Source organism: Phacochoerus africanus, chromosome 6, assembly GCF_016906955.1.
Source record: "Phacochoerus africanus isolate WHEZ1 chromosome 6, ROS_Pafr_v1, whole genome shotgun sequence".
Taxonomy (NCBI): Eukaryota; Metazoa; Chordata; class Mammalia; order Artiodactyla; family Suidae; genus Phacochoerus; species Phacochoerus africanus.
In genome coordinates, this window is record NC_062549.1 from 129,724,368 (window position 1) to 129,739,805 (window position 15,438).

General features: G+C 37.5%; 1 protein-coding gene across 2 annotated transcripts in view; it reads right to left on the reverse strand.

Annotated features, from left to right (window-relative positions):
• The window catches only part of SH3GLB1 (SH3 domain containing GRB2 like, endophilin B1), a 33,278-nt gene that overhangs the window by 9,125 nt on the left and 8,715 nt on the right, over window positions 1–15,438 (reverse strand). Inside the window, exons 2-6 of one of the 2 annotated variants that reach the window (XM_047785404.1) lie at window positions 14,777–14,918; window positions 11,294–11,422; window positions 9,037–9,170; window positions 7,545–7,637; window positions 3,642–3,728 (exon numbers count right to left, since the gene is read on the reverse strand). In XM_047785404.1, coding sequence (XP_047641360.1) covers window positions 3,642–3,728; window positions 7,545–7,637; window positions 9,037–9,170; window positions 11,294–11,422; window positions 14,777–14,918 — 585 coding nt within the window. The remainder of the gene's footprint in view (window positions 1–3,641; window positions 3,729–7,544; window positions 7,638–9,036; window positions 9,171–11,293; window positions 11,423–14,776; window positions 14,919–15,438) is intronic. The other variant, XM_047785403.1, reaches the window with a different exon arrangement.

The following is a 15,438-nucleotide window of genomic DNA, read 5'->3' on the forward strand; positions in this document are numbered from 1 at the left end:
TGCTTCAGTGCAAGGTGTACGTAACAGGCGAGGGAGCAGATTAAAGGTGACCAAAAAGTTTGAGTCTGAAATGGGAATAACGTTTTAAAGCTGAAAACACTGAATCAAAAAATATAAAATGACCTCATTAAGGACAAGGGATTGGCCTTCTCTGTTTGAGCAAAGTTTAATTACTGAGTCGAGAAGAAAGCACTACGTTACAAAGCCCAGGAAGTCATTCCTGTGTACAATCTAGACTTCCTGTTTAGAAAAGGTAAATGACGAGAAGGAAACAGATCCTGTTTCTTGAATAAGTTGCAGTGTATGTTTGGGGTGGTTGCAAACAGTCTCATGTCCCAAACCATCTCCACTTCTGACATATGTAATTGACCATGATAATCTGAGAAGCTGAAGTTAATGAAATTAGGCTCAGCATAATTAAACTACTTAAGAAGAAAATAATCTACATTAGAAAGAGAGATGAAAGCGTTTAAAGAAAGAATGAATTTAAAGAGTTTTTATTCTGTCCTCCAGAAGACCTCACTCCTTGACTTCATTTTACCCTTAAGATGTAGCATTGTAGGAAAAGACCTACTGCGGTTACCGAGGAACTGTCTAAAGTATGCGGCAACAGAGAGAGCTTGGGCTAGAGAAGCAAGGAGAGTTCTTTTCGGATGTGACTTGGATACGGCACAAGAACGTGCTGGTTTGTTACATGAGGATGGAGTAGTTTATAATATAAGCCAGAAATGTGGCCTCCATTTTCTGAGGCATTTGCTATGACAATCCTGCTTTTTCTTAAATCTTAAAATATTCCAGGAATATGAAGTTTTAAAACTATACATTATAAAAATTACAGAAGTGACAAGTATAGACATAACCACAGCTAAGTTGATGAACAGATGTCACAAATGTGGATGACGGCGTGAGTCAAGAATTCCTCACTAGATTTCCAGTTCACAGAATCAACAGTGTCACTTAACCTATGCATGTACAATCGGCAGTCCTACAAAGTCAGAAGAGAAGATGTTAAAGCTTGTAAAACTATTTAATATAGTCAGGGCCCCAATTCCACCTGCTCTCAATCTCCAAGCACAGGCCTCATCTCAAGGTCAGATTTCATAGGTCTAAACATGAGAAATAAATGAAAAGTTTCTGAAGACCTCAAATAGGGCTTGACACAAACCTGCACAAAAGTTCTAATTTTATTCCTTAAACTTGCTTAGTTATCTGCTTTCCCAGACAAGAGAAGATCAGAGATGGGAGCACAGGCAGAGGGGCTGGTAGTAGCAGTAAGATGCAGCTTCTCGAAGTGACAGTCTGACCTTGAGAGAGGATACAGTGCATCTCAGACAAAGAATGGATCCACCTGCTACAAGCGGGATGATGGATACTCATCACGATGACCTGACTCCAAGTGAAATGAAATACATGCTAACCTGCACTGACATTTTTCTCAACTAAAATGACAGAAGAATCAGTTTTGGTGCTGGAGAGAACAAGCTTCAGTTACCTAGAAAATTCATTTGCGTAACATGATACACTCAATTCTCTGAAGACAGAGATACAGTGTTAGCTATATTTTACGTGATTACCGTATGACTACACTAAGAATTTAAAGACTGTCCTCTGGCAAGGCATTGTGAAGACCACCACCTAACGGGACAGCTATCTAGTGTTTACCTGGGCGTGCAAACTGCATCTCTGCAGCACTGCTCAACTACTCTGGAGAACTGGCTCTAGCCAAAGAGATCTGAGCTTTCTACAACAATTTTCAGACTTGATAAGACTATGGGAATAAAGACTGTGACTGGCCCCATAGTTGTTGTCCAATAAATAGTTACTGAATGAATGACAATTAAATTCTCGGTTCATAATTCTGTAGTTTAATAATTTACTTACTTTTGTCACTTCCTCTGCCCAAATCTAGCCAGCATTAAAAATTAGAGAAAAATATAGAGCATGAAAGAAAGTTGGAATTTAATATTTTCTACAACTTAGTATAGAAAAATGTAAATATTTTAATTCAAATGGCATACTCTTTCCATCACATTAACAGATTAAACACAGTAATAATCAAATCAGTAAGAGCTTAATATATATTGAAAGTATGCCTTCATATGTATCAATACTATTGATTTTTGAATCTTATACTAATTCTATAAATTAATAAGAATAGCGGTTTTCCAAAACTGGGCATATTTAACCCCTCTTAGTTCTAGGTTTTATCATAAATGATCTCTAATTTCTTGTTTAGGCTCAAAATTCTAGACTTTTAGGAAGTTAAAGCAAGGATAAATGGACACTAACTGTTGATACAGCCACTTGAGGGGGTAGGCACAAGAGACAACAGATATTATCAACTTAAAATCACCAAAGTTAAATACATCATACTGTAAGTAGATGACATGAGTAGTAAACAAACGTCTAGTCAATGAAACGAAGTCTTGTTGATTGTTTAGGATATTTCACCTAAGATCACACACTGAATGAGTGTGACCGAGGCAGTCTCTCTCTCGTTTGCCTACACACAGGCAGGACAGTGGGAATAAACGCGTGCATTCTCCTGCTACCTAAGGAAAGCCCCTGCTTTGCCAGGGCTTCCGTAATGATAGCACCTTAAAAAATGCACTTTACACATTCTGCACAATAATCTCTCCTATGTCATGGTTTTCTCCCCACTCCTTTTTGTTCTGCACTAATGAAGTAGAGCAATTGACTGAACAAATAAAATCTGCCATTCACTCATTACTTGTATTGCAGACTCTATGCTACTTCTAGGGCAGTAATATACCTATGAGTGTTATACCAAACGCTGTGTCTTTATTCTTTTTTCCCCCCTTTTTGGTTGCACCCACAGCATGTGGAAGTTCCCAGGCCAGGGGCTGAATCCACAGCAGAGTGGTGACCTGAGCAAAGAGAGGGACAATGCCAGGTCCCCACCTCACTGAGTCACCAGGGGACCGCCATGTATCTCTACAACTTTACTGGCTAACCTTTACGAGTCCTGGAGCTATATTCAGATTTTACTTACTTCCATTCTGTTAAAAAGTTAAAAGTGCCTAACATCTCAAAACTGTCCCCCAGTCAAGCTCAGTGACATCAGAGGGTGCTCAGGACAATTCTTAGGCCCGATTCCTGCTCTGGGAGGTCACTACTCTGAGATTTTCCTAAGTAAGGTAACACCGGACAGGCCACCACACTACCGAAACTGCTAAACTACTGGGGTTTGCCTTGGCCTGGAACTGCAGAAGAAATGACTTCTATGTTGTGTTTGGGGGAAAATTAAGATTAAACCACTGAATGTACTGAGAAGCAAAGTAAATCTGTATACCTTATACTTTTCTCCACGTTAGTTAATTTTCTTTGCCAAAAGTGAAAATATGAAGGGGCAGCTAAATTAGCATCTTTTATTATTATAAAAGGCACTCTATACTTATGTATATATTTGGATTCTAACATCTAAATTTGGCATAAATGATCTATGTGGCAATTAGGGCACAGAATTTCTTCAAGTTCCAGCATTATTTCAGCTAGTATTCCCTGTATTTTTTGTTAGACTAATGAACGTGTGACCTCAACTACTTTAAACTTTTACATGTAAATAATAGCAAGAGAAGGCACTTTACTCAAGACGTAGAAAACACAGTAGGCCAACAAACCTTCAGCCATTTTACATGCAGGAAGTTGAGCATGTGAGAGAAATTTACCATAGTGTTATCTCCTTCAAGGCGAGCTGAGTTTAGGTGCTTAATGCATAGGCAAGAGACAAAGAACACGTTATACCAATGAATACAGTGAGACAAGTTACTTATGCACAATAAAGAACACACAGACAAGTATTAAGAGTTGATAAAATGGCTTTCTGCTTTAAAAAAAATCCAGCTACAGAATTTTATATAATGGTGCCTATTCACTTTTTTTCAAGAGATTCAAATTTTCAAAAATAAAAAACATGGTTGATGCTTGATAGTAGATCATTAAAACCAGTTAGAGAAAATGCATCACCTTAAAAACTGCCACAATTACCTAAAGTTTTATTAAATTTTTACCTATAAAAGCCCTCATGCCTACCCACAAGTTCCCTAGCCAAGGACCATTTCTATTTTATTAACGTGTGATGCCTGCAACCATGTTCGCTTTCAATCGGCCTCAGCCCGGTTCTGGCATTCCCTGAAGAAATAGGAAAGGCATGTCAATCCTTGCATTTTTAATACACTTTAAATTCTAATTTGCCACACTAAAGCTAAGGTTACATGACGGTGCTATCAATTCACTCAGTTTACACATCAAAGACGCAGACAGCCGAGGAAACGCCCAAGCGGGCAGAGGGCGTACTCGCTGTACCATGTTACTGCAGGTGCACTTCCCATCGTGTCTGGACACCCAAGAGTAACAGACATCTAAACCTCTCGAGAGCACAGGGCTCGGACATCATCGGATTTTCTTCCTTCCCATTAACAACACTCCAATGGCTTTTTAAAGAGTTTATATAAGTCCAGGATTAGGTTAATCAGTGGCAGTGCCTTACCTATCTGTTTGTTTGTTTAGGCTGCACCTGCGGCATGTAGCGCTTCCTGGGCCAGGGATCAAACCCACACCACAGCAGCGACCCAAGCCACGGCAGGGAACTCTAATATGCCTTCAAATATAATACTTTACATTTGTTTTTGCTGCTCTGATGTAAGCTTTATACAGTTTTCAAAACTGTACTTTTGTTCACTGTAAAATACTCAGGTAAGTTTTTTCTGTGTAATTGCTATATCGTTCAGAAACGCCTTTGCTGTGCTTACCACTCTTCAACACACGTGTACAACAAATCAGTACAGAAGCAAATCTCACTGGCAGGGCTGCATCACCAAAACCTCAACCTACTCTACCAGACTGTAAACTGAGGGCAGCGAAGAGTTTGCATTTATATCAACTCCTCCTCGGCAAAGCACTGTGTAGGAAGTTAGCATTCCATAAATCTAGAATTTAAAAACAGGTCACGAGGAAACTAGGGAACAATTTTTTTTTTGGTCTTTTTGCCTTTTGTAGAGTCGCTCCTGTGACATGGAGGTTCCTAGGCTAGGGGTCTAATCAGAGCTGTAGACGCCGGCCTACGCCACAGCCACAGCAACTGAGGTTCCCAGCCGCGTCTGCGACTTACACCACAGCTCACGGCAACGCCGGATCCTTAACCCACTGAGCAAGGCCAGGGGTCGAACCCGCAACCTCATTGTTCCTAGTAGGATTCGTTAACCACTGTGCCAAGACGGGAACTCTGGGAACAAATTTTTTTAAAAATGCTGACATGCACAGGTCCCAAGCCTTGCTTATAGAAGAATGACTATAAACTTCCTCAAACTGTTTTGTGACTAAAGAAGTAAAATCAAAGAAAGTCTGAGGTTAGAGTAACCTTGTCAGCTGCCAGCAGAGAACCCAGTGGTTTCAACTTTTCTGTATTCTTCATGTAAATGGAAAAGAAATACAGAGAAAGGAAAATAAGACCATAAAAAAACAGGCAAGTTTCAAGGCGTCATGTAATAATAAACCAAGAGGACTTTTCCCTTCCAAGTATTTCCGACTTACTGCTATAAAGTTTGAAGAAAAACAAGATGGTTATCTAGAGGGAAACAACAGCTAAAATCAGGAAATTTGAATTTCTGTCTAGACTCATATTTTTAATATCTGGCTACAGTTAAATTTTGTTTTATGCAAAATAAAAATTTTAGAAAAGTTGTGTACAAATTGTTGAAAAAACTCATTTGTAGAGTCTTTCATTTCTATTTTAAGTGTAAATTCTTGTGGAAAAAATGCTGTCCTTAACAATACACAGCACAAAAACTTGCCCAGATTTTTTTCTGGATGCACCAAAAGGAGATATCTCTCAAATTTTGACTACTATATTTGGTTCTTATGTATTTTAACAACAGTAGTAAACAATTTGGAAAAATGATAGGATCTTGTATACTGTTAAATCTATGACTTTCTGGTACTTTTCCAAGTGAAAATTAGTCTATCATTATCCTGGCACAGTGCTTCCTACAGTTTTGTACTGACACCTAACAACAGGTATTCTTATTCCATGATCCCTGGGCACACGTAGGCATTTCAAACAAAGAGATTCTGTTCTTGTTCAAACATTTACTTCTGAACGATCCCTATTTAACATTTTTTTCTGATTGTGAAATTAACATCTTAAAAACCAATGCATATTTCACTATACAAGTTTATTATTAGCAACTTAGAGATTAATATCCTAGTTTCAAGACTCTTGCCATCTACAGTGTTCATTTTTTCATTGACTTTTTAGGGCTGCACCTAAGACACAGGGAAGTTTCCAGGCTAGGGACTGAATCAGAGCTGTCGCTGCCGGCCTACACCACAGCCACGGCAATGTGGGATCCGAGCAGCATCTGTGCCCAGTGCTCATTTTTAAGGTTCTCATTCTACAAAAAGCCTGTTTAGGGAAGTTAGGCTGTTCTTTGTGATGATGTCACAATAAATGCTGCGGTGAATTAACAAGTGATTTTGAAATTAATGTCTTGTCAGAGATAGCTCCTCTCCACAGTAGTTAATATAGAATTTCTAAAAGGGAAACTCTCTAGAAGAAAACAATTTATTCTGCTCACACAGGGTGCTGAGATCATCTCATAAGACATCACTGTCCAACACACCAAGTTAGCAGTTTTAAATTTCACTCTAAACCAAGTCTCAACCCTTTTTTTCCTCCCAAGCAAGACGTCACAGTAGCCTTCCACCAGCACTGGGGTGATACGCTTCTGAGACAATGATGCTTGAGGGTGGTAGTGGGAGTGAGCTGGGGACAGAAAGCAGCGGGAAGGTCACACCTCTTAACAAAACACCCGTCGGAGATAAAATAAGAACAAACTTGTTAGCCTCCTCTAACAAATTAATATTTGTTTATATCACGTGATCTTAATGGTGTTCCAACTCAAGTCTGACAAATCTCTCCAAACTTTGGAAGAGAGACATAAACAGCATAAATATCAGATTAAATGAGAAGTTTATAAATAAAACTTTTAAAGAAAGTTACATATATACATGTACACATACAAACATACTTAAAAACAATGAACTACTATATTTTATACCCACTCGATTTTAAGACTATTCTGAGGTTGATTTTACGAAAAATTACTTGAATTATTATCCAAATGGGTTTTCACCCCTTCAAAAGTGCCCCCTAGGGGTCCACGCTGCCACCGTCTGAAAGATTTTGGAATGATTCCTGGTGACAATTCCTTCAGTCCGTTTGAGTTACATGCGGAAGGAGAGTCACATCTCATTTCTAAGCTGCACACTAGCAATCGCAAACCTGAGTCATTCTTGTATTAATTACTGTTTTTCTCTTTGGAATGTAAGACATCTAGTTCCAAAAGGCGCATCTGCTCTCGTCACTGTCTAAAACCACGACACAGCTTTGGGAGCTCTTACCCTGTCACGTTCTCACTGTAGGGAGAGGCTGTAGCTTGCATGATATATGAGTAAAATCTTTTACAAGTCAAAGTTACTAACTTAAAAATGTTTTTCTATTTAAAAAAAAAAACACTACTTACTGAAGCTCTAGTTTCTGCAGCTTTTGCCTTTTTTAGTCTGGTTTTGGCAGCATCCAAATCCAATCTTTTATTCTGTAATAGTTTCCTTTCTTTCTATAAAGACAGGGGAGAAAAAAAGCTTAAAAAATGATGCTAAAATGCAGTAAGAGCATACACATTTAAAGTCCTCTCCATTAAACAAACGACTACAAAACTGGCTATAAAGTGATCATTCAGATATCTGACTCTCTTTTCCACTTCCAACTTTAAAAGGATAGACGTCCTAAATATCTGGGAAAGGCGGCAAGTGCTAATAGAAACGGAGGGATATTAGTTCTGGTATTTTGTGATTTTTGCACACCCCCCCTGCCCTGGCAGGGGGGCACATTTGGCAATATGTTTTTGGTGGTCACCACTGGGGGAGGGATGTTACTGGTACCTACTGGGTAGAAGCCAAGCTGCAACAGAGCTCCAGTAACAAAGAATTATTCAAGCTAAACTGTCAGCAGCACTCAGGCTGTGCTACTGTTTAACCTGTTACAGGTAATCTAGGAAGTGCCTGTGAAGGAGGTAGGGAGAGGCCTTAAGCAAAGCTCCTGAAACCCTGTGTCACAGGAAAAAAAGCAACTCCACTGTACCACACAGAATTTCAAATTTATAGAACAAACAACTATGGTATCTTAGAATTCTTCATGGGAACTTCAAACTTCTTTATAATAGGTACGTTTATAAGAATTCACTGTTTGATTAATTTTTAGATTTCACATACCAAATTTCATCCTACTGATAATCAATGTCTTTTTAATTGTATTCCATCTTCGTGGTTTTTCCTTTGGTCTCAAGTCAAATACTTTCTATTCAGAGAAAAATTTACTGTAAACATTTACTGTAAACATCTTTATTGTGTAAGACAGAAATCTGAAAAAATAAATCTGAAGCCGTATTTATAATAAACAGCAGTCTTGCAAAAATCCTAAGAAAAAAATCATTCACTGAGATCACCAGTCTCCATCACTTAAAAAATTAAAAAAAAAGACTAACAGACTAGTTTGAGGAAAGTGGTATTTTATTTTTTTAATACTTCATCAATAAAACACAGCTGTCTGAAAAGAAATAACAGATTGCTAGGGATACAAAATGACACAAGTCCAGTGAGAAATATACTTCTAGTAATTAGGGTTCTGGTCTCCAGTTTAAATGAATAGCTACATGGCTATCCTATGGTGGTATTTTCTGCCATATTTTTATAACCATTCCAAGAACTTCTCTACCAATTTTAGTGCTGGTAACGAACAAGAATAGATGTAAAGACATCTCACTAACACTATGGGAACAAAAAAGTGGAGTCTGTATCAAGAATAGTCCTTTACTTTGTTTTGCGTTTTGCTGGCATATGCATCCAGCTCATCCTTCTCATCTGCTACATCTACAAGTTATTAAGAGGGCAAATGACTAAAACCTCTGCGTATACATCCTAATTATTTTACTAAAAAATGAACATTTTCCAACTCACAGCAATTGTTTTGTAATCTCCTTCTATAAAGTTTCTTAAAGGAGTGAGAAAATTTAAGGCTGATGTTTGTATCAGTTCTCTGTCTGCTGTTCCAATTCGTTTTTGTGTTTCTCCACATTTAATAAGGGCATTACCTGCAAAGGAAAAAAATTTTTTTTCTTTTTTTTACTATTGTCTGATAATGTCAGAAAATAAACTCATGTTAAGATAAATTATCAATTTGATCTGCTTTACAGTTAGTTGTCACTCGCTGACTTAGGTAACAATCAAATAAAAATTAACTGTAGCTGAGGTAGTTTTATATTGAAAGTACTATTCGGATTATAAATATCTACATGAAAATGACAAAGATGAGCTCCTTATGTCACAGTTAACTGTGCCAAACCTACCAATGGGACAAGAGGAGGACGGAGGATAGATATTCCATAAACACTGATGGACACAGTTCAAATAGTATAGATATCTTCGGAAAAGCATGATGCTTAAAATATTTTAATAAGTAGATCAAGCCAAAATTTCTTACTTCTGTATTTATGCATTTATCTCAAGTGTCTATAACTAACAGCATCTATTTGCATCGTAAGTTAAAATCTGTTCTACAGCACATAGACCTTAATACTTGAACAGGACAAATTCAGTGGAAGATGGCGTAAGAGAACCACAGGACTGGTTCTACTTGGAGTTCTACTCCTAATAAGCTTTAGTTCTGTGGATCTTCCTTCCTTCATGTTAGCATGAGATTAGCCTGGCTGGTAAGGAAGGTAATAATGTAACAGTAGTTAGTTAAGAGTTCAACTTCTGGATATAGAGCTACATCTGAATCACCAGCTGTCTGATCATGGATTAACTCTGTTACCTCTCTAAGACTCAGTTTCCTTGTCTTTACACAGATATAATGGAATTTACATTACAAGTGGGATTTAGGTTAGGATTTACTGAAATAATACACATACTGTAGAGTGCGTAGCACAATGCCTGAAGTACTGTTAGCTACTATCGATTACTAATGGATAGATGCACAAAGCCCAATTGCAGTAACCAGGGTATATTCAATGGACTTATTACAGGTGCAAACAGGTTAAGCAGATTAAAAAGGAAGAACATCTAGAAGTCCTTTGAATATTCATGCTCCACCAGGCCCTCAGCTTGGTGGAGGAAAGGGCTCAGCCTTCTTCTCTTCTCGACCCCAGCATCCACCTGGGTACGGCACAAGCAGGCAAAACCGAATCTGTTCAATGTATAAAGTTTTTCTAAAATTAACTGTTAAAGAAACGAAACTATAGGCATTTTAAGCATCCTCAGATTTCTGAATTACATTCTGAAGAACACAATGGAGAAGTTTTAAGGTAGTACATCTACAAGCCAGCTAATGGACAAACAGCATTCATCACACAGTACGGAGGCTACTTCCTCCTGACATACAGACTATGAAAACTATGTTAATTTAGTCCCAGAATCTATGAGCTACTTCATAAATTAGGACTATTTATGTAGAAAATCATTTAATTGACCTATCATTTCATATCCAAATAAAGACCAATTTCTTATAGACATCTTAAAAAAAAAATTATTAGCCATGACCAACAGGACGAAAAGCTACAGAAATCTGAAGTATAGTCTTATGTTCTGAGAAAATGAGACTTGGAGGGATAAAGATGTATACCTGAGCTTAAGGGTCACACATTAAAAACAGCACTGCAGCAACTTAAAAAGCTGGCATTACGGTAGAACATGATTATAGGAAATTTCAACTACGTGAACAAAACAGAAATAAAATGTCACCCAGACATGCAGAGATAAGCACTGCTACCATTTTTGCGTTACTGACATGAGTCGTGTAATGAAAGCACCAGTGATGTATTCAAATACTTAGCATGTGCCAGGTACTTTACCAGAGAAATAAGTCCCCAGGAAAAGTTAGAAAAATCAACTAGGGGAGACACATATAAACAGAAACTGCAATATATCACAAGAAGTGTAACTGAGGTGCTACAAGATTCAACGGGAATACTAGCGAATTTATTTAACTTTGTAGGCCTAAGATAACGTGAATTCTCAGAACATACGCTTAAATAAATATTAAATTACACTGTATTTAGTGGCCACCTACACTTCCTGCTTCATCCAAAATTTTAACACAAAAAGTTTGACGTTAAAACTGACTTGACTATTAGGTAAATGTTAATGATGTCTCTAGGTAGTAAAAATATCTAAAAGTAAAGATACCTCTTGGCACACCCTTTTGCCTTTCACTTACCATAAGCTGTTCCAGGGCCGAACTCGGTCCCTGCATCAATCATATATTGTCCCAAAAGTTCTGGGTTGTTCAGACGACTTGGAGCTTTTCTATCCAGTTTCTCATAAACAAATTCTTCTATCCTGGCATCTAGGAGAAAGGTTTAAAATAACCAATGATTTAAAAAAAAGTGTTTAAAAGATTATTTTGTTCTTCTACTAGCCATTATCACCTTATAAAACAAACACGAAATACACGTTTTTAAAGTACATATTTTAATATATAATTTCCATTTGCATGTCAGAGTATTACATAGCTCTAAGAAACTTATATTTTAGAAATCTGATAAAATATTTCGGCACAATAACATTTTAAAATAAAGCAAAACTATTATGAGTATTTTATGGGATTTTAAGTTTCTGAAAATCATTGGTATTCATTTAATATCTAGTGAAGCTGCCTCTGCCCTCTTCATATAGTGCGTTAACTTTTAACTTTGAATATATGCTCACAGGTTTTTTTTTTTTTTCTTTTTTGGGGGGCCGCACCTGTGGCATATGGAAGTTCCCAGGCTAGGGGCTCAATCAGAGCTGCAGCTGCAGGTCTACGCCTCAGCCTCAGCCATAGCAAAGCCAGGTCTGAGCCACATTTACGACCTGCACTACAGCTTGTGGCAACCCTGGATCCTTAGCCCAAAGAGTGAGGCCAAGGATCAAACCTGTATCCTCATGGACACTAGTCCGGTTCTTAATCCACTGTGCCACAATGGGAACTTCCTATGCTCACAATTTTAAACTCAGGGACTTCCAGCTATAAAAATATGGACATAGGGCATGGTGAAGAGCCAAAGTGTTACATACTTCTGACACTATTACCCTGCTTTAGTTTGCTCACTTGCTCAATCTCCCTCTCAGAGGCTCAACACTGGGGGTTCAGAGACTAGAACAATCCAACCTTGGAATAGTTCTACAGAGATTAGCACTATGATCCCTTGGCTTCTATGTTTAAGGTACATAAATACCTGAACACATGTCTATTCTAAAGATTTCATCATTAAAAATAAGTTTAGGAGTTCTCCTGCGGTTCTCCTGTTGTCACTGCAGTGGCTCGGGTGCGATCCCTGGCTTGGGAACTACCACATGCTGCGGGTGTGGCCAAAACAAATTTTTTAAAATACAAAGGTTAAAAGCAATAATAGAAATAAGCATAAGCGGAAAGGAAAAAAATCAGTAAAATCAGAACACCTGGTTATCATAATATTTAAGAAATTCACATTTACATTGCTGCCTAATACTGAGATATTCCAGAAACAACTAAGAAAAAGTCAAAGTTTCCAGAAAAAAATGATTAAATATTAAAATGATAAGCCAAAAAAAAAACAAACTAAGTTAAATAGGTTCCTTCTAAGTATGTCACCTAATTCCTCCACAAGTGGGAGTTTCATAGAGTGCTGAAAATTTCAAAACTGAGCTGAACCAGTAACAAATTGGAGTTGGCAAAACCATTAACTATAACACATAAAACAGGGACAATACTTGCTTTTGTGGTGGACTCTGGTGTAGCATCAGAAAAGTTTTTAACCAGGACTTTAAAAACTTTAAATTAGGTTAAAATGAGTCAGTTCAAAACATAACCACTTAGAAGACGTTAACTAAATTTCAGAATTTCATTTTCTGACCATAAGAGTGATTCCTGTCTTTGCTGCTTGTCTACCTATTTGGTCAAAAGTTTAAAGTTGATTCATTCAGTTAAAAAACATTGGTATATTTTCAATAAATATCTTATTTCAATAGGGCATCAACAGGTCATAATAAAATCTTTAAAAAGCAGGCAGTGTGACTATAATGCAATGTATATTTCTGAAAAAATCCTAGGTTCTGGAAAATCATGCACTAAATAAAAATAGCAGAACTTATAGGAAAAAGAAGTTTGAGTCTAACCATTCGAAAATCTGTGTAACTTTATAATGAGAGCACAAATTGAACACAAAAACAATTCTATTATTACTGTAGACTTAAAACACTCACGTCAAATTGTATTCTATGATTCCCTGGAATTTCTTTCTCCTGACACCACTCCCCTGTTTCCCAGTCAAGGGCGAGCTTATGTGTCAATCACAAAAGCATGTTATAGGGCAGACTACATAACTGAGGAACTATGGATAAAGAACAAGAGGAAAAACGCCTACTACTTTCTTTTTTCTTAGGTGCTATGGTATATAATTTATGTAGCCTTAAAATGAATACAAAATAACACATGGTATCCAAAAATAACAGACCTCACTCAAAGTGTGAAAGTACTACTTTATTTATTTTTTGGCTGCACATGAGGCATGCAGAAATTCCTGGGCTAGGGATCGAACCCGCACCACAGCAGCAACCCAAGGCACTGCAGTGACAGTGCTGAATCTTTAACCTAGGGAGCCACACAGGAACCCTAGGACTATTGTAAAAGGTCATCAAAATTTAACTAAAATGGCACAGAATTACCAATATTTTGTGTAGTGCTTGAGGTTTATGTAATAGCAACAAAGTTTAAAACTTGAAACTTTAAATTAGTAACTGAAAGTAAATTTATGGCATTTCACACCGTGGTCACAATAACAATAATGCTGGGGAAAAGGGAAAGGAAAGCAGGAATTGCCTTTTTTTTTTTTTTTTTTTTGCTTTTCCTAGGCCCCACTGGCAGCATGTGGAGGTTCCCAGGCTAGGGGCTGAATTGGAGCCACAGCTGCCAGCCTACACCACAGCCACAGCCACACCGGATCCGAGCCAAGTCCTCGATCTCCACAACAGCTCACAGCAATGCTGGATCCTTAAACCGTTGAGTGAGGCCAGGGATCAAACCTCATCCTCATGGACACGAGTTGATTCATTTCTGCTGAGCCACGACGGGAACTCCCAAAACAGGAACTGCTATTGCTCCTCTTCCCCTGCAGTTTTGCTCTGTAGAGCTAAGGGTGTCAATACACCTGGCTCTGGTTCAAGTTCCACGTCCAATGAGCTATGCTACACTGAACAGAATCACAGTGCACTTTATTTGCAAGGTTACTGAGTTAGGTGAGTTAAAGAGCTTTACAGTGTTGTCTGAAAATCAAATGGAATAATTTATGTACAATGTAAAACTTAACTTAAAAATAAACAGTTGGTAACGATTCAAGTTTCTATATAATTTTTCCTTAAGTAATAAGGGGTAATTTCCCTCTGGATGAGAAAGATTAATTTATCTTCACAGACCCGCTTAAGTTAAAGTTCACAGTTGCTGCCTGAAACTGAGTTTTCAAGAGGATTTTCCAAAGGCCTGAAAAACGGTGTTTGTCAGTTTGTTCGAGGACCTCTTCTTCACCAAAAGCACATACACAAAATAACTCTAGACCTCAAAGCCAGCACCAAAAATTATTCCAACAGTCATTAAAACTTTTTAAAAACATTAAGAAAAACCTATTAGCAGTACCTTTTAATAAGATTAGCCAATAATGTAGATAAAAGGTAAAAAGTTTCTTACTTGGATTTGGCTGCAATAACACTTCAGTTTGTTTCATTATTTTTTCTGTCCATATTTTGGTACATTCAGCTTTGCTAAGGAGGTTCTCTAAGTGAGCATCCAATTCTGTCTTCTCTGCCTGGCCAAGCTTTTCTTCTGTGAACTGTTATTGATTATATATTAAAAAAAATTAAACACACTCCCAAATACATTCCAAGAATCTATACAGTAATAACTAATAAGAAAACTCAAATCCAAACAATACCAGACATACGAATAATTGTTTGTAAACTGTTGTATATGAATGCTACTTTTTTGATGTCTCTGATAATTTATCCATACCTCTTTGGTGGCGCTTAGGATAATCCTATCTTACAGTTAACACATATCTTTAGTTCTGCTAAAACGTGTGGTATGAATGCTACAGAAAATCTAGCATACGATTCTGTATATGAAGTATATACATATTTCTAACATATAAAGGTAGGACAGCATAACAGCAAGGAGAAGAAGCTTTGACTCTGCTGGCTCTGACTCAAGTCGGGCTGCACTGCTAACTGTATGAGTTGAGTAAGCTTTTAAATATTTGTTCCTTAGGTTCTTCCACCACAAAAAAAGCGACAATACATATCTTAACAGTGTTTTAGGAATTAAGCAAGGGTATGTATGTGAGTCATTATTTT